The sequence below is a fragment of the Bos mutus genome, chromosome 12 (genome assembly GCF_027580195.1).
Source record: "Bos mutus isolate GX-2022 chromosome 12, NWIPB_WYAK_1.1, whole genome shotgun sequence".
Classification (NCBI taxonomy): domain Eukaryota; kingdom Metazoa; phylum Chordata; class Mammalia; order Artiodactyla; family Bovidae; genus Bos; species Bos mutus.
Genome location: NC_091628.1, coordinates 35,722,185 through 35,748,126, shown reverse-complemented (window position 1 = coordinate 35,748,126; position 25,942 = coordinate 35,722,185). Strand labels below are relative to the sequence as shown.

General features: G+C 39.4%; 1 protein-coding gene across 4 annotated transcripts in view; it reads left to right on the top strand.

The window, feature by feature from the left end:
- The window catches only part of IFT88 (intraflagellar transport 88), a 61,424-nt gene that overhangs the window by 13,582 nt on the left and 21,900 nt on the right, over positions 1 to 25,942 (top strand). For 2 of the 4 annotated variants that reach the window (XM_070380537.1, XM_070380538.1), the window contains 13 exons: positions 2,069 to 2,125; positions 3,221 to 3,274; positions 3,893 to 3,956; positions 4,614 to 4,683; positions 7,176 to 7,266; positions 8,578 to 8,682; positions 9,913 to 10,015; positions 10,399 to 10,513; positions 14,740 to 14,971; positions 15,925 to 15,995; positions 22,514 to 22,600; positions 22,989 to 23,088; positions 25,674 to 25,760. In XM_070380537.1, coding sequence (XP_070236638.1) covers positions 2,069 to 2,125; positions 3,221 to 3,274; positions 3,893 to 3,956; positions 4,614 to 4,683; positions 7,176 to 7,266; positions 8,578 to 8,682; positions 9,913 to 10,015; positions 10,399 to 10,513; positions 14,740 to 14,971; positions 15,925 to 15,995; positions 22,514 to 22,600; positions 22,989 to 23,088; positions 25,674 to 25,760 — 1,236 coding nt within the window. The remainder of the gene's footprint in view (positions 1 to 2,068; positions 2,126 to 3,220; positions 3,275 to 3,892; positions 3,957 to 4,613; positions 4,684 to 7,175; positions 7,267 to 8,577; positions 8,683 to 9,912; positions 10,016 to 10,398; positions 10,514 to 14,739; positions 14,972 to 15,924; positions 15,996 to 22,513; positions 22,601 to 22,988; positions 23,089 to 25,673; positions 25,761 to 25,942) is intronic. The other 2 variants (XM_070380539.1, XM_070380540.1) reach the window with 2 other exon arrangements.

The following is a 25,942-nucleotide window of genomic DNA, read 5'->3' as shown; positions in this document are numbered from 1 at the left end:
GGCTTTGTGGGTGAGGGTGCGGGGTGAGTAAGGAGCAAGGAGACACAGAATCTCGTCTTTCTAAGAGATCAGTCCAGTGCCAAGAGTAAAAACCGGAAGAACAGATCTAGTCATTACTGAGTGATTAAACAGAAAAATAGTCTCTTTCCTTCAGTTTGTTCTCACAGAAAAGTTTTGCTGGGACCCACATCCTTCCTTTTCATGTTTTTCCAAGACCTGTTATCTGTCAGTTTGGTCAAGTTTGTTAATGATTTTGTTCCAATGTTCAGTATTTTTATTGATTTGGAGGGGGAGTACGCGGGAATTGAAGTTCTATTATTATCAATGAGAAAAATAGATCATACACTATGATAGTGAATTTCTTTGTTTAGGTTTTTGTTTTATATATTTTTATGTTGTCTTTTATTGTTATGAAATGTCCTTCTAGCTAGTAGTGCTTTGTGTCTGTTTCGTCAGTTGTTCGTACATTGCTGTAGCTCCCCAGGTGCTCTTTTGTCTAGTGTTTGCATTGTATGTCGTCCCCATTTTTTCACTTCCAGCTTTCTCAGATCTGTGTATTTGAGATATATTTCTTAGAGAAATATTTTTTATTAGCAACATGAATAGAATTCTGTTTTTTTAATATTGTCAGATAATCTTATTCTTTTAGTGAAGTATTTCATCTACTTACATTTAGTGAAATTGGTTTCATTTGTTGCCTTAGTATTTGCTTTGTTTTTTCCTTCCTTATGTTTTATTTCTCTCCATTCTTACCTTTTTTTGTTTGATTTTTATTACATTTCTCCCTCTGTTATCTTGGGAGTTTACGTTCCTTGACCATTCTTTCAGTGTTTTTGTAAAGATTACAGTACTCATCTTTTAACTTATCAAAGTCTAGTATAATTTAATATTTTACTACTTTCTGGACAATGCCAAATTTTTACATTATTTTCAGTTCTAGGATTTCCACTAATCCATTTTTCGTAGTTTTCAGTTCTGTACTGAAATTGTCAATCTTGTCTTTTGATTCACTGAACATGTTGAGCATGCTGGTCAGAGCCTGTGTTTGATATTTCTTTCCATCATATGATTCCCCTTCTGCATGTCTTTCCATTTTGTTTCTCTTGGATTTTGATTAGGGACTCTTGCTCCTATGTGTTTGGTTGTTTTAGACTGAATGCCAGACATTGTAAGTGAAACATTTTAGAGATAATTTAAAGCATGTGTCTGTGCTGTCTGGAATGATAACCACTAGCCATGTTGTGGCTATTTATATCTAAATCATTAAAAAGTAAGTAAAAATTTAAAATCCAGATGTTACTGCCTGAGCCACATTTCAGATGCTCAACAGCCTTATCTGGGCAGGTGTCTTTTATTGGAGAGAATTTACTTTTGTGTATGGCTGCAGAGATGCTTGGAACACTGAATCACCTCAACCCAGTTGAATGTGAAATGTTTCTAAATTGGGCTCAGGTCTTACACAGGCTGATTGACCTTCCAGTCTGAGTAAAGCCTTATGAGGTTACAGTTTGAAGTTTGGAGGAGTCCCAGGGCTGCCCCCTCAGCAGACCCCCTCTAGGGTTTGTCTGTTCAGCCCAGTGCATCTGTGAAAAGCTCCGTGATCAACTATGACTACAATTTTGTGATCAACATGCTTTGTATCTTTATTTCAGAGATGAGAACATTTATATTCAGAGAGGTAAAGTAAACACAGCAAGTAGAGGGAGAGCTGAGATTCAAACCCAGGGTCCCTGACTCCAGATCCAGTGTCTGTTGTTAGACCCAGTGTCTGGTGGTAATAATCATGCAGAATTAATGGTAGGTGTGTCCATTGGAGACTCCTGTATCCCACTGACCCACAGGTCACTCTAAAGTCCCTTTTCTCCTTTCAGATGAGTTCCAAAATAGACCTTCTCAATACTTAAAATACTCCAGCTCCTTAATATTTAGAATAATTTAAAAGAAATTATTCTAAATGTTATGTAAATATTTCCCTACTGATAAGTCTGTATTTTCCATTTCTTTTCCAGTTTTCTATTATATAACTTGATCTGAATTCTATTAACTATTTTTTTTTTTCCTCCCCAAGATAACTGCTAAAATACCAAGCACAGCAGTTTCTAGACCTGTAGCTACTGGATATGGGGTATGTTTTCTTAAGCTGAAGATATGAAGATACATTTTCTCATATATAAGTTCACTTTAGGCAGTTTTAAATAAGTCTGGCTACCTTTCAGCTCATGATCCAGGTGTATTTTCCATTTTGAATAGTGATGAATATTATAAATTGTTGATAAATAACTTTGGATATTCTAGTCATTTTGATTGTAAATAAAACAAAATGTTTTGCTATCTTTTCCTGTCTGTAAACATTGTGTTTGTTGATTGACCTTTCATTTTCTATATCATATAACCAAGTGTCATGTGTATTACATTTGTGTATTTTGTGTGAAGTTAGTCTTATATAAATGTAATGTTTATAATTTCTAAAAATTTACTAAGTAATACATGAAAAAATAAAATTGAAGAAAAATTTCAGAGGCATATATAATTGGGTCTTGCTTTTATTTGAGATCTTTGGAGGAAAGATGCTATATAAAAATCCATAAAATCTTTTGAATCTGGCCCAAATTACAAATAGTTTGGATGTTTTCACTTTTGCTAAATAGTAGAGAAATGGGAGGAAAATGAAGGAATGAGATGAAATAGCATTTCCTAGTCTTTCTGATAATATTTCTTAGGGGTCGTAAAGATGGCTTCAGAACCTAGAGTCCTGGGCACTGGCCTTCCAGTTGTCCCCTTCCTGTGGACAGAGAGAGTGGCCTTAACGTTGTGTAACAGTGTATTGTGTGAAACATCCATTTATTAATCAGTCAGAGCAGGTATCACTCATGAATTTGGTTTTGGTGATGTTTCTGAACAGGAGTCAGCGAGCTTTTCTGTGAAGAGCCCGGGAGGTTTAGGCTCTGGGAGACCCAGTTGTGCATCTGTGGAGAGGTAGCCAGAGACAGCATGTAGACGAAGGGAGTGTGGCTCTGTCCCATATAAGGGCCGAGGGATGTAGTTTGCTGATGCCTGTCTTAGAGTTTTATTGTTTGATCCTATATCCTTGGGAGATAAAAGGTTTACTTGCCAGTAGAATGAAGGAAAGAAAGTTATAAAGAAACTTTTATAGCTTGGTTTATAAAATTAAGTGTAGAAGTTTTTTGGAATCATTTTAACTTAGTTTTTTGTTCACTAGTCCAAGACCTCCCTGGCGTCGTCAATGGGAAGACCGATGACAGGGGCTATTCAGGTATCCCCATGTGTGGGTTTGCATCTTGGGCCTTTCTTGTGATTTAGAATATTATTACCAAAGTTTTTTTTTTTTAAGATATTACTTACATAGTGACCCTGATTCTTTAAACTGTGAGCTGATATTTGAACTGCTTGAAATCTTTGGTGGCAGTCTCTGGATTTATCACTATTTACTCAGGTCTCAAGTGAAATCCCACAGGGAAATGGACATAGGCCTTCTAGTTTGTCTGTAGGATGGACTCTGGGACTCGGTTCTCCTGCGCTGTCATTTCCAGTGGCTTCTATGGTTTCTCTCATAGGCCTACAGGAGACCAGCCCAAAGTAGGGAGTAGCCAGCTACTAAGCTATATAAGGTACTACTGAAAACCCAAAAGAGTGTTTTTCTTTTCAAACTGGGAGTAAGTCCAGTTCGACTGAAGAATTGAAATTTTATAGGACAAAGGAAAAGTTCAGACAGGTTGACACGTGAGGAGGCAGAAGTGAGGAACAGTAGGGAGGGATTATAAACCTCTGTTCAAGACTGGGGTTTTATTAAGATGTGTATCATGTGCAGAACTGTAAATAAGAGGTAGATCATATGTAAGAACACTTTTTAAATGATTCTTGTTCTCCTAAGGATGGAGTTACTAGACCCATGACAGCAGTGAGAGCCGCTGGCTTTACCAAGGGAGCTTTGAGAGGTTTGTTACATTATTTCAGCTATTAATTTTTTTTCAAATCTTTTAATTTTTAAACTGTTTTTGTATGTTTAAATATATTATCATTTTAAATAAAACTTAACATGTCATTGATTATTTTAGGATTAGAGTCAGGAAAAGGGTGGTGGGAGTGTTCTGCATCTCGGTTGAGGTGTAGTCACACTGCATGTCATGTCAGATCATGCCACGCTGCGCACTGAAAATTTGTCTGTGAGTTAGAGCTAAAGAATCAAAAGTGAAAATAGTATTTAAATAGATGATAAGTTAAATAATAATTTTAAAATAAAACTTCTGTGACAAAATTAATGTTTATGATACCAATAATGAAAATTAAAAAGCCAATACCAGGTTATTAATCCCATGATTGACAGTTAAGAATTCATAACAGAGATAGATTACTGTGGGGAGAAATAAGTACTGAGTATTTATTTTTGTTTTTACATAGTAATGCAGTTTTATTTACATGGTTTTATGTATGTTAAAAATCTTACCAGTTACTCAATATAAAGAATACTCATATAAGCATAAAAAAGGTCCATTCCATTTAATAAATAGGTGAATTAGCATGCGCAGGATTTCACATTTCCTCTGATTGTGTGGATGCACACTGATTGTGACCTCTTGACTGCTGTGTCCCAGGCTCTGCGTTTGACCCTCTTGGACAGTCGTGGGGCCCGGCACCACCCCTGGAGGCCAGGAATGAAGACAGGTATGTAAGTCCTATGCTTCTTTGCTATGGTGGTTGCATGTCTTCTTTGCAAAACTTCTTTGAGAAGTTTTTACTTCTCAACTACATAATCCTTACGTATTTTGAAAGTTTGTGTCAGCAGAATAGTAATCAAAGCATTGTCCTAGCGTCTAGGAAGAGACTCACGTCTAAGAAAGGCAGCCCCATGAATCTGTGCAGTTTTACTGGAGCACATTGAAGGCGTGTCTCATTTTTATGGGTGCCAGTATTGATTCTCTTGAAGGCCAAATGTGGTTGTGTGTGTAATAGATATTCTTATTTTAAAAGCATACTTCAAAGAAAAAAAAATTAAGAAAATATATGTTTGTTATATTGATATTGAGAAATTTAATTTTTTTTAGTATTAGTTTCATGCTAGTAGAGAGTAGCTAAAAGCTACGGCGTAAATTCAGCTGTGTAGCATGTACTGATACCTGAGCACTGTGAATCTATACATTTTACAAATAACAGCAGCCAACGCTCACAGTGTGCTCACTCTTGGCTTTTCTCAAGGACTTCCTGTCCTCATGATTCCAAGAGGGTCATGGGAGTCTGGAACCTTCATGTAGTCGTTCACACCTAGACTCAGAAGATGCCCAGTCTCAGGTCCCCTTTGAGAAGCAAAGGCTTTTCTGGGAGACATCTGCCCGGGGCAGATTGTCTTTGTTTCTCATTGGCCAGAATCTCAGCACAGGTATCTGATGGAACCAGATGTTTGGCTGGGGAAGGAGACGCTTCTGTAGCCTGGCTTCAGAACACAGGGTGGCGGGCGAGTGCCTGTGGGGGTGTCCCACAGGGTCTGCACACAGGGTTCATTCTCCTGGTGTCTGGTGGGGATGGGGCAGTTACTGCCACTGTCTTCATGCAGTTCTCTTACAGATTTTTAGCTTTTAATTTTTATATTGACATTTTAGGCTTAAAAGTAATACTCTGTAAGTACTGTTTAAAGACATTTATTAGAATGTTTCAGACAACTTGAAAATAGAATTCTGTACTTAAATTCTGAACTTTCTAACTTTTACAAAGCCACCATCTATTGTATTCATTTACTCAGAATTTTGCAGATCTCTATAAATAAATTTGTTGCCTTAATCCCAGGTTTTACTGAAGAATATGATTTCATAGACCTAATTTGTTCCTGTATTCTTTTTAAAAGTCTGTTTGAAGAGAATTAGGAGAATTGATGTTTATTCTGACTTATTTGTAGTAGAAGTTTGTTTAGGCAGTGATGTACATACAGAGTGTTGTGGTACTTTGTTGGAAGAAAGTGGTAATGAAACAACAGGCTGGTTTAAAATGTGATTGGTTTGGGGATACTTCGTGTGCTACTGATGGAGTCAAGATTTTTTAAACTTCTTTACCTTGTTAGAAGTCTCTGTGGGGAGTTCTCTGTTGTGGTCCAGTGATTAGGACTCCAGGCTTTTATTAACGTAGTCTGGGTTCCATCCTTGGTTATCCCACAAGCCGTGCTCCTTGGCCAAAAAAAACCCAACTCTGGTATCTATTTGGTAGTAAATCATAATAATTTTTCTCTCTTTTATGGGGGCTTCAGTTATTCCACCATTGATAAAGTTTTCATTTGCCATAGGATCCAGTTCCCTTCAGGAATGGTATTAACAATATAATAACATGGGCCCTAGAGTTACCTTCGGAGAAGGCAGTGGCACCCCACTCCAGTACTTTTGCCTGGAAAATCCCATGGACGGAGGAGCCTGGTGGGCTACAGTCCATAGGGTCGCGAAGAGTCAGACACGACTGAGCGACTTCACTTTCAACTTTTCACTTTCATGCATTGGAGAAGGAAATGGCAACTCACTCCAGTGTTCTTGCCTGGAGAATCCCAGGGACAGCGGAGCCTGGTGGGCTGCCGTCTATGGGGTCACACAGAGTCGGACACGACTGACGTGACTTAGCAGCAGCAGAGTTACCTTATTTGTGTTCAAACCTTGGCTCTGTAACTTACCAGCTGTATGATCTCAGGCGTAATACTTAGCTTTCTTTCTTTCTTTTTTTGGGCCTCCCCACACCACTTGTGGGATCTCAGTTCCCCAACCAGAGATTGAACCTGAGCCTCCTGCAATGGAAGCATGCAGAGTCCTAACCACTGGACTGCCAGTACTTAACTTTGTAAACCTCACTTTCCCTGTCAGTTAAATGAAATAACGATAGTACTTGTATGAAATACTTTTTTGAAGATTAAGTGACATAATTAGGGTAAAGCATTTAGCTCAAAATTAAATTACCCTTATGCTGAAAAAACATTAGCTATTATTTACTATTATTATGAATATATACTGTAGTTATTAAAAAGAGTGATACATTTACTGTTCATTGCCATTTATGTATTTGTCTTATCTGTGACCTACTTTTAAAGTTAATGAGCATATGATGGACTATGTTAAAAGTAAGTTAAATTTCATATATATTATTAGTGGTTGAATGATTCAGAATATGCTTGGTTTTTTCTTTAACAGTCCAGAAGAAAAGATCAGACAATTAGAGAAGAAAGTAAATGAGTTGGTAGAAGAAAGCTGTATTGCTAACAGTTGTGGAGACTTAAAATTGGTAAGTCCATAAACTGGTTAAGATTCAAGATCATGAAGTGTGTGAGTATGTGTCTACTTTTGTGTATGCACCCATACATGCACACATCTAGATAAATATTTTCATTTTGCTGTGGACTGGCCTTGGAGTTTTCACTGAAATAATTATTTTGAGAGCCTACAGTTTTAACTCTGCTTCATAAACTCTGATGTCAAAACAGTTGGCTGATTTTGTAATTTTTCTCATTGGTCATTTAAGGAGGGGAGAAAATTCAGTATCAGTTGACTAAATTTTTCAGCCTGGTGGATTACTGGATTGATGCACAGCCTGCTAAAGGCAGAGCTACTGTGATCCATAAAAAAAGTACTAAGGGCTTTTTTTCTTATTTAAGCCTCACTGCCCTAAAATATTTTGTCATAAGTAAAACTGAAAACTCATGGTTTGCTTTTTGGGAATCCAACTCTTTTTTTTTTTAATTAATTTTTTTTATCTTAGGTGCTTTGTTCACATTACTTTGATCATCACACCACATAGATACAGTTTCTGTGACTTAATTATCAGATTAAGGCATTAATGGGACTGGTCAGTCTCTCCGTGGAAATCAGTTAAAGGTTCTTAATGTTCTGAGTAAGATCTTAGTGAAACTGAGGATCTGTTGTCCTATTAGGTAGCAGTTATCTGTGGCTTATCTGTACTTTGAGCATCCAAGAAACCAAACAAACTCACCTAAATTCCTGTCTCATGAGATTGAATTAAAACACCAAAGATTCAGAAGCTGAAAGGACAAAAGAAGGAGAGGGGCATGCAGTGAAAGTTTTAGTTGCTCAGTCATGTCGGATTCTTTGCGACCCCATGGACTGTAGCCTGCCAGGCTCCTCTATCCATGGAATTCTCCAGGCAAGAATACTGAAGTGGGTTGCCATTTCCTCCTCCAGGGGATCCTCCCAACCCAGGGATTGAACTCAGATCTCCTGCATTGTAGGCAGATTCTTTATTGGCTGGGCCACCAGGGAAGCCCTAACGCTGGTAGGTCAGACATGTAGGTAGGCATGGTCAGACCTAAAAGTGGTAGGAGGAGAGGTGATGAGAAACTCAGTGTGGGCAGGTATGCTCCAGGTATTAGTCCCCACCCTGTGCTTCCCCTTCTTTCCCAGAGAAGACACATGGACTTGCCATGAGGGATGAGAGCTCACAGTTAGACAGGAGGGGAGTTTATGGGAGGAGCGCTCAGAGCACCCAGGAAGTAAGGGTAATGCAGCTACAGGCGCCTCTGATGCACCAAGAGCTATGTGAGTTTGTGAAGGAGTTGACACCATGTACACTTGGTTTCAGGCCTTGGAAAAGGCAAAAGATGCAGGCAGAAAGGAGAGAGTCCTGGTGAGGCAACGAGAACAAGTTACAAGGCCAGAGAACATCAACTTGGATTTAACTTACTCAGTAAGTACAAAGTGCCTGTTGAATATGGTTATCTTGGTGAGAATTTATAGATTCCAGAAGTCTTTTTTCTTTGTTGTTTTATCTTGTTCCTTAAGCTTTACTGGACTTAAGGTGCCCAGAATTAGGTTAATAATGCTCTTCAGTTAATGGGACCACTCTCATCTTTGGTCTGTATAGTGATCTTCTTTAATTTAGTCATTTTTAATACTGTAGTAAATACTAGTAAACCTTCCAGCTAAGGACTCTTGAAGATTACTAATATTTGGGCTCTATTCAGTGTGCTTACTTTGACAAGATTCCTTTTGTTTTGTTTTGAGGTATAACTGTGATTCAATGCTCTCTTAATTTCAGGTATTCAACTTGATATTTGTATATATTATGAAATGATCACCACAATAAGTCTAGTGAACATCCGTCAACAACATAGTTAGATAATAAGATTTGAACGTGGACTTTTTGGTCTATGATCTTAGAGAGCTTCAAACTAGATTAATAAGACAGTGTTCTGTGAGGATAGTAGGGAAAAAAAAAAACAAAACAGCTAGTTTCTAGCAAAATTTATTCAATTCTGAAAAGACACTTCTTTCATATATATATACTGATGTTTAAAAGGTTGTATTTTCAGTAGGAGAAGTCTTCATATGCTAAACAACTGGAAAAAAGGACATTGAAACTTGGAGGAAGAAGAATTTAGATGCTTACTATTTATAGTTAATATTTTTAGATTCCATGGAATCTTTAGATTTGGGAATAATTTACAATTATCATCTTTTTCCTCTAGGAACATACTTTACTATAGCTCAATTATTTAAATTATAAATTTGCATATAGAGCAGCAATACTCTACAAATTAAGGTTTAAGATATTTCCACATAATGTTTATGTTTTCAAAGAGAATTTGATCCACTATCTTCTTTACTCTTTTTATTACCAGCAATACTAACAATACACATATACTCTTTGTGGGTCTTCCTGAGATTAAAGGATAGCAAATCCTTTGACTAGAAAGAATACATGGAAAATTAGGTGGAATTTAGAGGATAGCTCCACCTGTCCTAATGTTCTGGTTCATGTTGGAATGCAAGATACTGTCTGTGAATTCATTTCTTAATGGTTTGGGAGTCTTGATAGAGGCAACTAACATTATTATAGTATTTTAATCTCTAGAAAGATAGGCAAAAGGGACCTAAGATGATCATTGTATGTTTCTTTGCAATATTTTTTCCTTAGGTTCTTTTCAACTTGGCCAGTCAGTATTCAGCTAATGAGATGTATGCTGAAGCACTAAACACATATCAAGTTATAGTGAAAAATAAGATGTTTAGCAATGCAGGTAGGTGTGTGTAGTTAGTTTTTCTGATAAGTATAGTTCTTTTGTAGTGTTAATTTACAGTTTCCTCAGTTATGAAATGATCTGTGCTCTAAGCAAGTTAAATTTATGATGGTGTCCTGCTTAAAGGATATGAAAATTCACACAAATACAAATGAAAAAATATAGTTGGTATGAGACATATTGCCTAATAGTAAATGAAGACTGTGTTCTGTATCACAAGTAGAATTAGCCATAGCAACCCCATGGAACATGCTTTCCCTTGTAGAATTTATCCACAAGAGATTGTTGTTTATATTTAGCATTTATACTGTGTACTTTTTAGTCTCATAGAAAAAGTGAAAGAAATCAGATATTATATATTCATTAATATTTTTTTAAATTAGGACGGTTGAAAGTGAATATGGGAAATATTTATTTAAAGCAAAGAAATTATTCCAAAGCCATTAAATTCTACCGAATGGCCTTAGATCAAATTCCAAGTGTCCATAAAGAAATGAGGTAAGTTTGTAAAATTTGTCATTCTTCAGAAACAAAGTCACTCTTCTGACATGTTGCCAGTGGACTGAGTGCTTTGTGGTATGTGTACATGAGAGGTGTTAGATCTTTCTTATAGCTGTAATATTTTGGTCTGACCCTTGCATGCATTTGTATGATGGAAGCTAAAGGTTAAAGGCATGATATGTGATCAGTTGGAATAAAACTAAGCTAATGGGCCTATATAGGAAATAACTCTCCAAGCCATTAGCACTGTAATACAACTTACTGCCCACCACAAATCAGACAGCAGCTGTTTAGAACATAGCAGACTCCAGAGTGCGAGACTGGATACTTAATTCCTTATATTCTTACCGGAGCTCAAGAAGGAAATAGTGAAGGAAGGGTTACTGTTGACTCTTAGAAGAGGTGGGCAGGGAATGTGCTGGGGTATTTCCTATTATAATATTTTAAGAGCAGAAACAGTAAGTTATCTTAGTCTGGTAATAACTAGGGGAACATAAGTTTCTAGGATATTTACTGTTCATAATTTCTCCTGGGCACAGTGCAGTTCCCTTGAGAAAGTTAATTTATTTGTAAATGCCACTTTTTGCAAACATTTGTTTTTGAATTATGCAATATATCTCACTATCATCTGCAGTTATCTAACTTATAGAACATAGTGCCCTTCAGGTACTTTTAACCCAGGTGAGACCAAAAATTTAAACATTTTAGAAAAAGATAGTATTATATAGTATAATCCACAGTCAAGAGGTAATATGGTAATTCAGTTCAGTCGCTCAGTCGTGTCCGACTCTTTGCAACCCCATGAACCACAGCACACCAGGCCTCCCTATCTATCACCAACTCCCGAAGTCCACCCAAACCCATGTCCATTGAGTCAGTGATGCCATCCAACCATCTCATCCTCTGTCATCCCCTTCTCCTCCTGACTTCAATCTTTCCCAGCATCAGGGTCTTTTCCAATGAGTCAGCTCTTCGCATCAGGTGGCCAAAATATTGGAGTTTCAGCTTCAACATCAGTCCTTCCAATGAACACCCAGGACTGATCTCCTTTAGGATGGACTGGTTGGATCTCCTTGCAGTCCAAGGGATTCTCCAACACCATAGTTCAAAAGCATCAATTCTTCGGCGCTCAGCTTTCTTTATAGTCCAACTCTCACATCCATACATGACCACTGGAAAAACCATAGCCTTGACTAGATGGACCTTTGTTGACAAAGTAATGTCTCTGCTTTTTAATATGCTGTCTAGGTTGGTCATAACTTTCCTTCCAAGGAGTAAGCGTCTTTTAACTTCATGGTTGCAATGACCATCTGCAGTGATTTTGGAGCCCCCAAAAATAAAGTCAGCCACTGTTTCCACTGTTTCCCCATCTATTTGCCATGAAGTGATGGGACTGGACGCCATGATCTTAGTTTTCTGATTATTGAGCTTTAAGCCAACTTTTTCACTCTCCTCTTTTGCTTTCATCAAGAGGCTTTTTAGTTCCTCTTCACTTTCTGCCATAAGGGTGGTGTCATCTGCATATCTGAGGTTATTGATATTTCTTAAGTTGCAGGAATAATTACTGAGAACAGGAATTCTCAGGAAAGGTCAGGAAAGGCTTAGTGAAGGAGGTACACTTGAGTTGGTTACTGAAGTGAAGCAGAGATGGCATTCCAGACAAAAGGACACTGAGAAAAGGCTGGGAAACACCATAGTCTGATGGTCAGAGAATTATGAATAAAGGGATTTAGTTGAAATGGGATTATATTAAGGAGTGGTTGGAAATAAGGTAGAATCAGTTCAGTTCAGTTCAGTCGCTCAGTTGTGTCCGACTCTGCCACCCCATGAATCGCAGCACGCCAGGCCTCCCTGTCCATCACCAACTCCCGGAGTTCACTCAGATTCACGTCCATCGAGTCAGTGATGCCATCCAGCCATCTCATCCTCTGTCGTCCCCTTCTCCTCCTGCCCCCAATCCCTCCCAGCATCAGAGTCTTTTCCAATGAGTCAACTCTTCTCATGAGGTGGCCAAAGTACTGGAGTTTCAGCTTCAGCATCATTCCCTCCAAAGAAATCCCAGGGCTGATCTCCTTCAGAATGGACTGGTTGGATCTCCTTGCAGTCCAAGGGACTCTCAAGAGTCTTCTCCAACATCACAGTTCAAAAGCATCAATTCTTCGGCGCTCAGCCTTCTTCACAGTCCAACTCTCACATCCATACATGACCACAGGAAAGACCATAGCCTTGACTAGACGGACTTTTGTTGGCAAAGTAATGTCTCTGCTTTTGAATATGCTATCTAGATTAGTCATAACTTTCCTTTCAAGGAGTAAGCGTGTTTTAATTTCATGGCTGCAGTCACCATCTGCAGTGATTTTGGAGCCCAGAAAAATAAAGTCTGACACTGTTTCCACTGTTTCCCCATCTGTTTCCCATGAAGTGATGGGACCAGATGCCATGATCTTCGTTTTCTGAATGTTGAGCTTTAAGCCAACTTTTTCACTCTCCACTTTCACTTTCATCAAGAGGCTTTTGAGTTCCTCTTCACTTTTTGCCATAAGGGTGGTGTCATCTGCATATCTGAGGTTATTGATATTTCTCCTGGAGATCTTGATTCCAGCTTGTGCTTCTTCCAGTCCAGCGTTTCTCATGATGTACTCTGCATATAAGTTAAATAAGCAGGGTGACAATATGCAGCCTTGACGTACTCCTTTTCCTATTTGGAACCACTCTGGTGTTCCATGTTGCTTCCTGACCTGCATACAGATTTCTCAAGAGGCAGATCAGGTGGTCTGGTATTCCCATCTCTTTCAGAATTTCCCCCAGTTTATTGTGATCCACACAGTCAAAGGCTTTGGCATAGTCAATAAAGCAGAAATAGATGTTTTTCTGGAACTCTCTCGCTTTTTCCATGATCCAGCGGGTGTTGGCAATTTGATCTCTGGTTCCTCTGCCTTTTCTAAAACCAGCTTGAACATCAGGAAGTTCACGGTTCATGTATTGCTGAAGCCTGGCTTGGAGAATTTTGAGCATTACTTTACTAGCATGTGAGATGAGTGCAATTGTGTGGTAGTTTGAGCATTCTTTGGCATTGCCTTTCTTTGGGATTGGAGTGAAAACTGACCTTTTCCAGTCCTGTGGGCACTGCTGAGTTTTCCGGATTTGCTGGCATATTGAGTGCAGCACTTTCACAGCATCATCTTTCAGGATTTGAAATAGCTGAACTGGAATTCCATCACCTCCACTAGCTTTGTTCATAGTGATGCTTCCTAAGGCCCACTTGACTTCACATTCCAGGATGTCTGGCTCTAGGTCAGTGATCACACCATTGTGATTATCTGGGTCGTGAAGAACTTTTTTGTACAGTTCTTCTGTGTATTCTTGCCATCTCTTCTTAATATCTTCTGCTTCTGTTAGGTCCATACCATTTCTGTCCTTTATCGAGCCCATCTTGAATAGCTGTCATCAAATATAGACAGTGATCAGTGCTGAGGAAGATGCAGAGAAATGAGAGTCCTTATGCACTGGGGATATAAAATAGCACAGACACTTTGGAAAATAATGTTTTTTTAAAAATTTAAATGCAAATTTACTATATGACCAATTCCACTGTTAGGTATATAATCAGGAGAAATGAAAACATATCGTCACAAAGGATTGTACATGAGTGTTTGTAGCAGAATTATTCATAATATCCAAAAAGTAGAAGCAGTCCAAGTATCTATCACATAGTCAATGGATGGAACCTGGTATAGCTGCACTATAGAATACTATTCAGCAATGAAAAAGGAATGACATCTTCTTACATGCTGAGATACGGAGGAACCTCAAAAATTATGCTAACTGAATGAAGGCACAGGGTATCACATGCTGTATAACTCCATTCACATGCAATGTCTAGAAAGGCAAGTCTAGTCCAGAGAGACAGAAAGGAAATCAGCGTTTGCCTGGGGCAGGAGGCTAGACTGAGGAGTGATTGCAGGTGGGCACAGGTGTTCTTTCCAGGGAAATGGAAATGACTTAGAGTGTGACTGTGGTTTCACAACTGTGTTAGTACAGCAATAGTTATTGAATCACATACTTAAAGCAAGTGAATTTTATAATGTGTAAAATAAACCTCAGTAAATCTTTAACAAAACAAGAAGTAACATGGCAAAGAAAAGGAGGAAATTATTTGTGGAATAACTTGATTGCCAGCTGGGGAGTTCAAACTTTTAAAAGGAGTCCATGTTTTTTTTCAGGATTAAAATTATGCAGAACATTGGAGTCACATTTATTAAAACTGGGCAGTATTCGGATGCCATCTCTTCTTTTGAGCACATCATGAGTATGGCTCCGAATCTGAAGGCAGGCTTCAATCTGATTCTTAGTTACTTTGCCATTGGAGATCGAGAAAAAATGAAGAAGTCATTCCAAAAACTGATTGCTGTTCCACTAGAAATTGATGAAGATGATAAATACATTTCGCCAAGTGTGAGTATGAAGAAGACTCTTACATAGCCAGCTCCTAATTAGCTGTGCTTCTCTGTCTCCAGAAGTGATGAAGTTGGGATGGATGACTCTTCAGTTTTCTGCCAGTCCTATATTAATGTGTTTTATCATTTTCATGTTATTTAGATTAGGTTGACAATGGAACTATTGAAATAGGGCTGGAGATTATGGTTTAAACAGACTGCACAATTTTACTCAAAAAACAAAAGGGAGAATCTTGTGAAAAATTACCATTCCTTAATGTTATCTTATGTAAAGTCAAATCATGTGAAATTGTCCATGTTGATAGATCGTGATGGTATAGTAATGTTGATTTCATAAAAGGAACCTGGTAGATTTTCTTGGTGCATTACAAGGGAATGGCAGTGTGGTGGTTGGCCCCACTGCTCAATATTTATTCTCCTTGTCCTTTGTATTTAAAATAGCACTAATTACAACAGCCTGCTGTATAGGGTTGTGAGGATCGAATGAGGGAGTGCATGTGAAATGCTTAATCCTGGAACATAGTAAATGCTGGGTAGATGTTAAATATCATATATAACTTTCATATTGAGAAAAAATAATGTATGTAGTGAAAGAAATCATCCGTGTCTTCAATAGGAAGTAGAGGTCAATGTAGGGTCATACTAAGTTACTGATGTCATTAAAGCAATTACATGTGACTTAGGATTTCACCCGTTTGTACTGACAACCATGGCTTCCATATTCTTGGTCCTATGCTTTCCAGCCTGACCTTGTGTCAGCTGCTAGAATCTGCATTAGTTCAGTGAAGAGTATGACAGGTCATCAGAAGAAAGAAAGAAAGTTCTGCTTCACACGAGGAAAACAGTTCAGAAAGACTACTCAGTCTCCACTGTGTACAGTGGCCTAGTGCTGAGGCTGATTAGCCACTCAGTGCTCAGTGTTTACTTCTGATTCCCTCACTTTTCCCCCAGGATGACCCACATACTAATTTAGTGATTGAAGCTATAAAAAATGATCATCTGAGACAAATGGAACGTGAAAGGTAATATTTTGGGCACTTAATGATTAAATGTGGTCTTAACTTCTCTAAGAGACTTGAATGTGCATTCTGATTATTCCTTTCAAAACTTGTTGTGTTCCATATATTTCTAGGATAGTGCTGTTTAACCATTTCTGTCTTTACTGAGTTCTGTTTTCTCCTTCAAAATAATCTTAGTCCTCATGTTAATCCCAGTTATTTTTACTCAGTTTCTGTTTCTCTGTAGTTTGCTTTCCCTCTGCATCTGGTGCAGTATTAGGACTTTGTTCATATTACCTTTGTTTAAACATATCTCTGTGTATTTTTATCCTGCCCAGTTAAATTGCAGCTCCCAAAGACAAAATTCTTTCTCTTTATATGTTTTCTTCCTTTCTCCAGTATGGTACCTAGTCTCTGTCAAGTATGGCTTGAACATTCTAATACTGAGTATTCATTGGGCATCTTAGGAATTATATCATATGAGAGAGGGCTCAGTTTTTTTAAATCATGGTAAAATACATATAACGTAAAATTTATCTCAACCATGGTAGATAATTCTTCTTTTCAAAGATAGTGTTAAGTATTGGAACATTCACATTGATTTGTGACTGGTGTTCAGAAGCCTTCATCTTCCACACTGCAGCTCAGTACCCACTGCACCGCCCCCTCCCAACTCCTGCCTACCCACCAGTCCCTGGCAGCCACCACTCTGCTGTCTGTTATATGAAATCCACTGCTCTGGGGACCTCATCTGAGTGGAATCACAGTATTTGTTCATTTGTGACTGGCTTTTCATCTGTGTTTAGCATGTGACAGGATTTCCTTCATTTTTAAGGCTGAATAATATTCCATTGTATGTATACATGCATGCTAAGTCGCTTTAGTAGTGTCTGACTGTATGTGACCCTCTTGACTGTAGCCCTCAAAGTTCTTCTGTCCATGGGGATTCTCCAGGCAAGAATACTGGAGTGGGTTGCCATGCCCTCCTCCAGGGGATCTTCCTGACCCAGGGATCTAACCCATGTCCCTTAGGTCTCCTGCGTTGGCAGGCAGGTTTTTTACCACTAGAGTCACTGGGGAAGCTCTGTGTATGGAGAGCCCTCAATCCTTAGAAGTTAGTTTAACAGTAAAAATTAAGCTTATCCTTCTGGAAAGATGGAGTAGATGTACTTTTCCATGTTAGTCCCACTAAGTACAAATAAAAACCCTGGGAATTGTATATAAAACAAAATGAGAAGAAATGTAGAGACAAGAGGGCAGATGAGCAAGGGCCCTGGTGACTTGAGGAGCAGCCTGGCAGTGATCCCCTCATGCTTCCCAGACTGGGAGCTGAAGAAATAGGGAGTCAGAAAGCCAGGGGCTGCATTTTTTAAAAAGCCTGCTTTCTTTAGCCAAAGGACAAGATGAGGGTCAGAGCAGGCCGTGGGGAATGTGGGCGTCTCCCTTTATCTGCAAGTGATGAGGTGATATCTCTTCTCTGCCTGCTGGAGTGATGTCAAGAAAGACAGCTAAAAACAGAAGATTTCAATAAAATTCAGTCTTTTTATTTTCTACCTATCAGTTTTTTTCCCCCAAATAAAATACAAAAGCATTTGCCTCTTTAAAATATATCACTTCCAAATCCTTAAAATCAAGGTGAAAGTAGTATTGAAGATCTTGAATGAACATTATTTTATTTTTAACTTTTTATTGAAACAGTTGATTTACTCTCTATATATTAATATATATATATACACTCCCTATTCCCCTTTGTTTTCTATGCCTGTGAGTCTGTTTTGTAAATAAGTTCATTTGTATCATTTTTTTTAGATTCCACATATAAACAGCATATTTGACTTAGTATGATCATCTCTAGGTCCATCTGTGTTGCTGCACATGCCGTTATTTCATTCTTTTTTATGGCTGAGTAATATTCTATCATTATATATATATATATATATATACACACACATATATATATATATATACACACACATATATACACACCCCAAAAATGTCAAAATTTCTTTCTTTTCTTTTTTCTTTTTTTGGCTGTGCTGCAGCTTGCAGGAGGTCTCAGTTCCCTGACCCAGGAATTGAACCCAGACCATGGCAGTGAAAACCCAGAACCCTAACCACTAGGTTGCTATGGAACTCCTCAAAATGTCCAAGTTTTGATCAGTAATCACTCACCAAACCAAGAACCAGGAAGATCTCAGTGAAAAAAAAGACAGTCCATAGATGCCAACACTGAAATGACAGAGATGTTAAAATTATTTGATAAATTTTAAAGCAACCATGATAAAAATGCTTCAATGGCCAGTTATGAACATGCTTATAATTAGAGCATACATCTGCACAATCACTTAACAAATGTTCATAGCAGCCATCCAAGAAGGGAAGCAACCCAAATGTCCACAACATGAATGGATAAAAAATATCTGGTCCATCCATACTATGAAATATTATTTAGCCATAAAATGAATGAAATACTGACATATGCTACAGTAAACATGAATCTGACTCCATTTGTATGAAAGGTGAAGATTAGGCAGCTCTGTAGAGACACGTAGCAGTTCAGTTCTAGTATATACCACAGCTTCTTCAGTGGTGGTTTTCACTCCTTTATTTCCCCAGACGGTAGGTCCCAGAGCTTCAGCTGCAGAGTCCTGTGTCTGTCCCCTGAGTCCCTCCCACCCCCTTCCACTCCCTGCTTTTCTTCTTTCATCAGAGGCATCATAGACCAAGAACTGCTGATCCCACAGGTCGTCATGGCCTTCTAATCCCATTTCCCAGTTGTGGTTTTCAACCTGATTTGTAAATAGATTGCTAGCATAGCTGCCCGTAGACAGTGTTTATGCTTGTTGTTGTTGTTCAGTCGCTAGGTCGTGTCCAACTCTTTGCGACCCCATATACTGCAGCACCAGGCTTCCCTGTCCTTCACCATCTCCTGGAGCTTGCTCAAACTCGCGTCCATTAAGTCAGTGATGCCATGCAACCATCTCATTCTCTGTCGACCCCTTTTCCTCCTCTCAATCTTTCCTGGCATCAGGGTCTTTCCCAGTCAGCTGGTAGCATCAGCTGGCCCAAGTATTGGAGCTTTAGCATCAGTCCTTCCATGAATATTCAGGGTTGATTTCCTTAGGATTGACTGGTTTGATCTCCTTGCAGTCCAAGGGACTCTCAAGAGTCTTCTCCAACACCATAGTTCAAAAGCATCAATTCTTGGTGCTCAGCCTTCTTTATGGTCCTACTCTCGCATCCATACACAATTACTGTAAAAGCCATAGCTTTGACTAGATGGACCTTTGTCAGCAAAGTGATATCTCTGCTTTTTAATACACTGTCTACGCTTGTTATAGCTTTTCTTCCAAGGAGCAGTTCAGTTCAGCTCAGTTGTGTCCGCCTCTTTGCGACCCCATGGACTGCAGCACGCCAGGCCTCCCTGTCCATCACCAACTCCCGGAGCTTACTCAAACTCATGTTCATTGAGTCGGTGATGCCATCCAACTATCTCATCCTCTGTCAGCCCCTTCTCCTCCCACCTTCAATCTTTTTCAGCATCAGAGTCTTTTCCAGTGAGTCAGTTCTTCCCATCAGTTGGCCAAAAGTATTGGAGTTTCAGCTTTAGCATCAGTCCTTCCAATGAATAGTAGTGAAGTCTCTCAGTCGTGTCCAACTCTTTGTGACCCCGTGTACTGTAGCCTACCAGGCTTCTCCATCCATGGGATTCTCCAGGCAAGAATACTGGAGTGGGTTACCATTTCCTTCTCCAGGGAATCTTCCCGACCGAGGGATCGAACCCGGGTCTCCCGCATTAGAGGCAGACACTTTAACCTCTGAGCCACCAGGGAAGCCCTTCCAATGAATATTCAGGACTTATTTCCTTTAGGATGGACTGGTTGGATCTCCTTGCTGTCCAAGGGACTCTCAAGAGTCTTCTCCAACAGCACAGCTCAAAAGCATCAATTCTTCAGTGCTCAGCTTTCTTTATAGTCCAACTCTCACATCCATACATGACTACTGGAAAAACCATAGCCTTGACTAGATGGACCTTTGTTGACAAAGTAATGTCTCTGCTTTTTAATATGCTGTCTAGGTTGTTAATAGCTTTTCTTGCAAGAAACAAGTGTCTTTTAATTTCATGGCTGCAGTCACCATCTGCAGTGATTTTGGAGACCAAAAAAATAAAGTCGAGCACTGTTTCCATTGTTTCCCCATCTATTTGCCATGAAATGATGGGACCAGATGCCATGATCTTAGTTTTCTGAATGTTGAGTTTTAAGCCAGCTTTTTCACTCTCCACTTTGACTTTCATCAAGAGGCTCTTTAGTTCTTCTTCATTTTCTGTCATAAGGGTGGTGTTATCTGCATATCTGAGGTTATTGATATTTCTCCTGGCAATCTTGATTCCAGCCTGTGCTTCATCTAGCTCAGCATTTCTCATGATGTTAGTCTGCATATAAGTTAAATAAGCATGGTGACAATATACAGCCTTGATGTACTCCTTTCCTGATTTGGAACCAGTCTGCTGTTCCATGTCCAGTTCTGTTGCTTCTTGACCTGCATACAGGATTCTCTGGAGGCAGATAAGGTGGTCTAGTATTCCCGTGTCTAAGAATTTTCCATGGTTTGTTGTGATCCATACAGTCAACGGCTTTAGCATAGTCATTGAAGCAGAAGTAGATGTTTTTTTGGAATTCTCTTGCTTTTTCTGTGATCCACCAGATGTTGGTGATTTAATCTCTGGTTCATCTGCCTTTTCTAAACCCAACTTGTACATTTGGAAGTTCTGGGTTCATGTACTGCTGAAGCCTAGCTTGAAGGATTTTGAGCATAGTCCTACTGTCACATGAGATGAGTGCAATTGTGCAGTAATTTGAACATTCTTTGGTATTGCCTGTCTTTGGATTTGGAATGAAAACTGACCTTTTCCAGTCCAGTGGCCCCTGCTGAGTTTTCCAAATGTTCTGGCACATTGAGTGAACACTTTAACAGCACCATCTTTTAGGATTTAAAATTGCTCATCTGGAATTCTGTCACCTCTGCTACCTTTCTTCACAGTAATGTTTCCTAAGACCCACTTGATTTCACACTCCAGGATGTTTGGCTCTAGGCAAGTGACCACACCATTGTGGTTATCCCGGTCATTAATACCTTTTTTGTGTAGTTCTTCTGTGTATTCTCATCACCTCTTCTTAATCTCTTCTGCTTCTGTTAGGTCCTTGCCATTTCTGTCCTTTATTGTGTCCATTTTTGCATGAAATAGTCCCCTAGTATCTCCAGTGTTCTTGAAGAGATCTTTGGTCTTTCCCATTGTATTGTTTTCATCTGTTTCTTTGATTCTTCACTTAAGAAGGCTTTCTTATTTCTCCTTACTAGTCTTTGGAGTGCTGCATTCACATGGGTATATCTTTCCCCTTCTTCTTTGCCTTTCATTTCTCTTCTTTTGTCAGCTATTTGTAAGCCCCCCTCAGACAACCACTTTGCCTTTTTGCATTTCTTTTTCTTGGGGATAGTTTTGGTCACCCCATCCTGTACAATGTTATGAACCTCCATCTATAGTTCTTCAGGCAGTCTTCCTACCAAATCGAATCCCTTGAATCTGTTTGTCGTCTCCACTGTATAATCATAAATGATTTGATTTAGGTCATAAACTAGAGGTTTTCCCTACTTTCTTCAATTTAAGCCTGAATTTTGCAGTAAGGAGCTGATGATCTGAGCCACGGTCGGCTTCTGGTCGTTTTTGCTGACTATATATAGGTTCTCCATCTTTGGCTGCAAAGAATTTGACCATCTGGTGATGTCCATGTCTAGACTTGTCTGTTGTGTTGTTGGAAGACCAGTGCATTCTCTTGGCAAAACTCTGTTAGCCTTTGCCCTGCTTCATTTTGTACTCCAAGGCCAACCTTGCCTGTTGCTCTAGGTGTCTCTTGACTTCCTACTTTTGTGTTCCAGTCCCCTATGATGAAAAGGACATCTTTTTTTGGTGTTCGTTTTAGAAGGTCTTGTAGGTCTTCATAGAACCATTCAACTTCGGCTTCTTCAGCATTACTGGTTGGGGCATAGACTTGGATTACTGTGATATTGAATGGTTTGCCTTGGAAACGAGCCGAGATGATTCTGTTGTTTTAGAGATTGCCCCCAAGTACTGCATTTTGGACTCTTTTGTTGACTATGAGGGCTACTCCATTTCTTCTAAAGGATTCTTGCCCACAGTAGTAGATATAATGGTCACTGATTAAATTCACCCATTCCCATCCATTTTAGTTCACTGATTCCTAAGATCTCAGTGTTCACTCTCCCTTCTCCTGCTGGACCATATCCAATTTATCTTGATTCATAGGTGTAACATTCTAGCTTCCTATGCAGCATCAGACTTTACTTTCACTACCAGACACATCCACAGCTGATCAATGTTTCCGCTTTTGCCCAGCTGCTTCATTCTTTCTAGAGCTGTTTCTCTGCTCTTCTCCAGTAGCATAAGTTTATATTTTAAGGAGTAAATTGAAACTTTTTATACCATATTTCTAAATAAATCTGTTTTTGTTTTTTTGATGTAGAAAAGCCATGGCAGAAAAATATATCATGACAGCTGCAAAACTCATTGCTCCTGTTATTGAAACATCCTTTGCTGTAGGTTATGACTGGTAAGAGAGAAATTCACTGTGATTGGATGGACATGGTGTTTTCTTTTATTGATTTAAAACTTTGGTATTAGAAAAACGAATAAATAATTGCAAATAGTGATTTCTGCTTATGAAGCAAATCATATTATATGGTAAATTAGCAAAGGACACTCTAAAAGTTATAATGTTTTTAAAAATTACCTATCTATTTATTTGGCTGCACCAGGTCTTAGTTGGGTACAAGGGGTCTTGAGCTTCGGCATGTGAACTCTTAGTTGTAGCATGTAGGGTCTAGTTCCCTGACCAGGTGTCTTAACTCATGCCCCCTGCATTGGGAGTGCATTGTCTTAACCACTGTACCACCTGGGAAGTCCCTTAAAATAAACTTTTTTTATGCTTTATTTTATAGGTGTGTTGAAGTTGTGAAAGCCTCTCAGTATGTAGAGCTGGCAAATGATCTGGAAATAAACAAAGCAATTACATACCTGAGACAAAAGGACTTTAATCAGGTAAGTTTTAAAAAAGTGTTTAAATGCACAGGGACCGCCCCTCTCCCCTCCCAGGCCTTGCTGGCTCTGACAGCCTAGTGTTTGGGTACGTCTGAATACAGTCAGCCATGGGGAGGAGACCCTGGATGGAGCGGGTGAGATGGAGCTCTGCTGGCCTCCCCCCCGCCCCGGTTGTCACTGTCCCTGCTGGGTCTGCTTGGCTTGTGCACTTGCTCTCATTTCATGAATAAAACCAGCCAAAAAAAAGTGTTTAGATGGAATTTCATGTTAACTGATCAAAGTAATATTATTATGAAACTCTTTTCTAGAATACTATTACCTGTCATTATTCTGAAGTAGAGTAATATTTTTATTTCTAAACATAATTTCCTTTAACAATGCTGTGTTTTTAATTTTGACCTGTTACTCCTGTTTTTTTCTTTTTTTGGCCATGTTAGGCAACTTGCAGGGATTTTAGTTCCTGACCAGGAATGGAGCCATGCCTCCAACAGTAGAAGCACAGAGTCCTAATCAGTGGACTGCTAGGGAGGTCCCTATGGTCATCTTTATAGCAGAGAAAGAACTCCATTAGAGCTGCACATGGACAGGGTGAAGGCCAGTGGTGGTAGATGGACACATTCAGGAAAGCTGAAGCCTGTAGCTTCAGACAGCATCAGCCAGGAAAAGAAACCAAAACACAGATTTACCTGTTTTCCTAATGAGGGCATGAGGAGAAAGGGGAAATAGAGGATGAGATGGTTGGATAACATCTCCAACTGAATGGATATGAGTTTGAGCAAACTGCAGGAGATAGTGAAGGACAGGGAAGCCTGGTGTGCTGCAGTTCATGGGGCCGCAAAGAGTCGGATATGACTTAGCATCTGAATAACCACAACAATTCTTCTTGGGGGGGGTGGGGGAAACCCCAAACTAACACTTTATTTTCGTTGTTTTTCCATTTACAACTAAATTTTATTAAGTTAACTTTTATCGGTTTCATTTATAAATACATTTATATTATTTTACTTTTAAAAACAATGTTGGAGACATTCATAAAACATGTAAAAAACATTTTGAAAACTGCCTACTTCAGAGCCAAAAATACCTGAGAATGTTCCTTTTATTAGAATTTAATTATTTAGTCTTTTCAGAATATTATAGTTTAGAATCTTAAAATATGAAATATGTTTTTATTCTGTCCATGTTTTTAAGTCGATGTTGGAGGTTCTAAATACTTTTGTTATTTCTTCTAAGTCTGACATCCCATGTGTCCTGCTTGGTCGGGACATCTCAGACTTGCAGAGGGTTAAGAACATGCTTTAAAGTCTTCTTGCCGCAGAGTGTAGTCACACTTGGATCTGCAGCAGGTTACTTTGTAATGCTCCAAGATCGCTCCTGTCCCACTTTTGAGGCTGCTCAGCTGTGTCTCCTTTCCTGGGGCTGCAATCATGTCTGTCCCTCTCTTCACCTCCATCCACAGGGCCCTCATGTTTTAAGAATGTTTCTCAGCCTTTTCTTTCACTGTGCTTATTTAGGCTCAGTGTTTGTTGAATCTTGGCTTCAAATTCTGTTGCCTCAGTAGCTCTCCAGTGCCCTCAAAAGTATTTTTAGTGAATTATCTGACTTTTCTAATTGTTCTCTGAGAGAAGATGGTCGTCTTCAGGTAAACACTGACTACATCACAGGCTCACAGAACCACTGTCACTGCTCCCTCAGCCAAATCTAATTGGCTGTGGACCCACCAGTTGTGTTTGTAACTTCACTATTTCTTGTTGTTGTTTAGTCGCTCAGTTGTGTCCTGATGGACTGCAGCACGCCAGGCTTCCCTGTCCTTCACCATCTCTTGGAGCTTGCTGAAACTCAGGTTCACTGAGTCAGCGATGCCATCCAACCATCTCATCCTTTGTCTCCCCCTTCTCCTCCTGCCTTCAATCTTTCCCAGCATCAGCATCTTTTCCAATGAGTCAGCTCTTTGCATCAGGTGGCCAAAGTATTGGAGCTTCAGCTTCAGCATCAGTCCTTCCAGTGAATATTCAGGGTTGATTTCCTTTAGGATGGACTGGTTTGATCTCCTTGCAGTCCAAGGGACTCTCAAGAGTCTTCTCCAACATCACAGTTCAAAAGCATCAATTCTTCGGCGCTCAGCCTTCTTCACAGTCCAACTCTCACATCCATACATGACTACAGGAAAAACCATAGCTTTGACTATATGGACTTTTGTTGGCAAAGTAGTGTCTCTGCATTTTAATACACTGTCTAGGTATGTCATAGCTTTTCTTCCAAGGAGCTTTTAATTTCATGGCTGCAGTCACTGTCTGCAGTAATTTTGGAGCCCAAGAAAATAGTCTGTCACTGATTCCATTGCTTCTCCATCTGTTTGCCGTGAAGCGATGGGACTTTTGTGAAATTTTAACTGTTTCTAGTTTGTCCTTTTTCACAAGTCCTGATAATCACTGACCTCCTGACCTGTCACCTGTTCTCCTTAACACACTAGCCACCCCTGGCCTTTCCGGGTCCTCTGTCCCGTTACGCTAATCTTGTTCCCTACTTCAGTCTAAGTGCTGTCATGTTACCAGGGTAACAATTTGAAGATTTTTCATTTCTAGGCTGTGGAGACCTTAAAAATGTTTGAAAAAAAGGACAGTAGAGTGAAGAGTGCAGCTGCGACCAACCTCTCTTTCCTGTATTACTTGGTGAGTTCTGCTTTTCACAAGCACATATTGGAGCCGTGTGTTTTTGTGCTGGTGCCAAGGCGAGGCTCTGGAGGAGCTGGGGGAGCATGACACCAGGGTGAGGTTGGGGGGTGCTGGACTGGCTTTGTGGACAGGAGGGCGAGGGCTGTCCTGGAATGAGGACCTTGGAACTGATCCCAGCT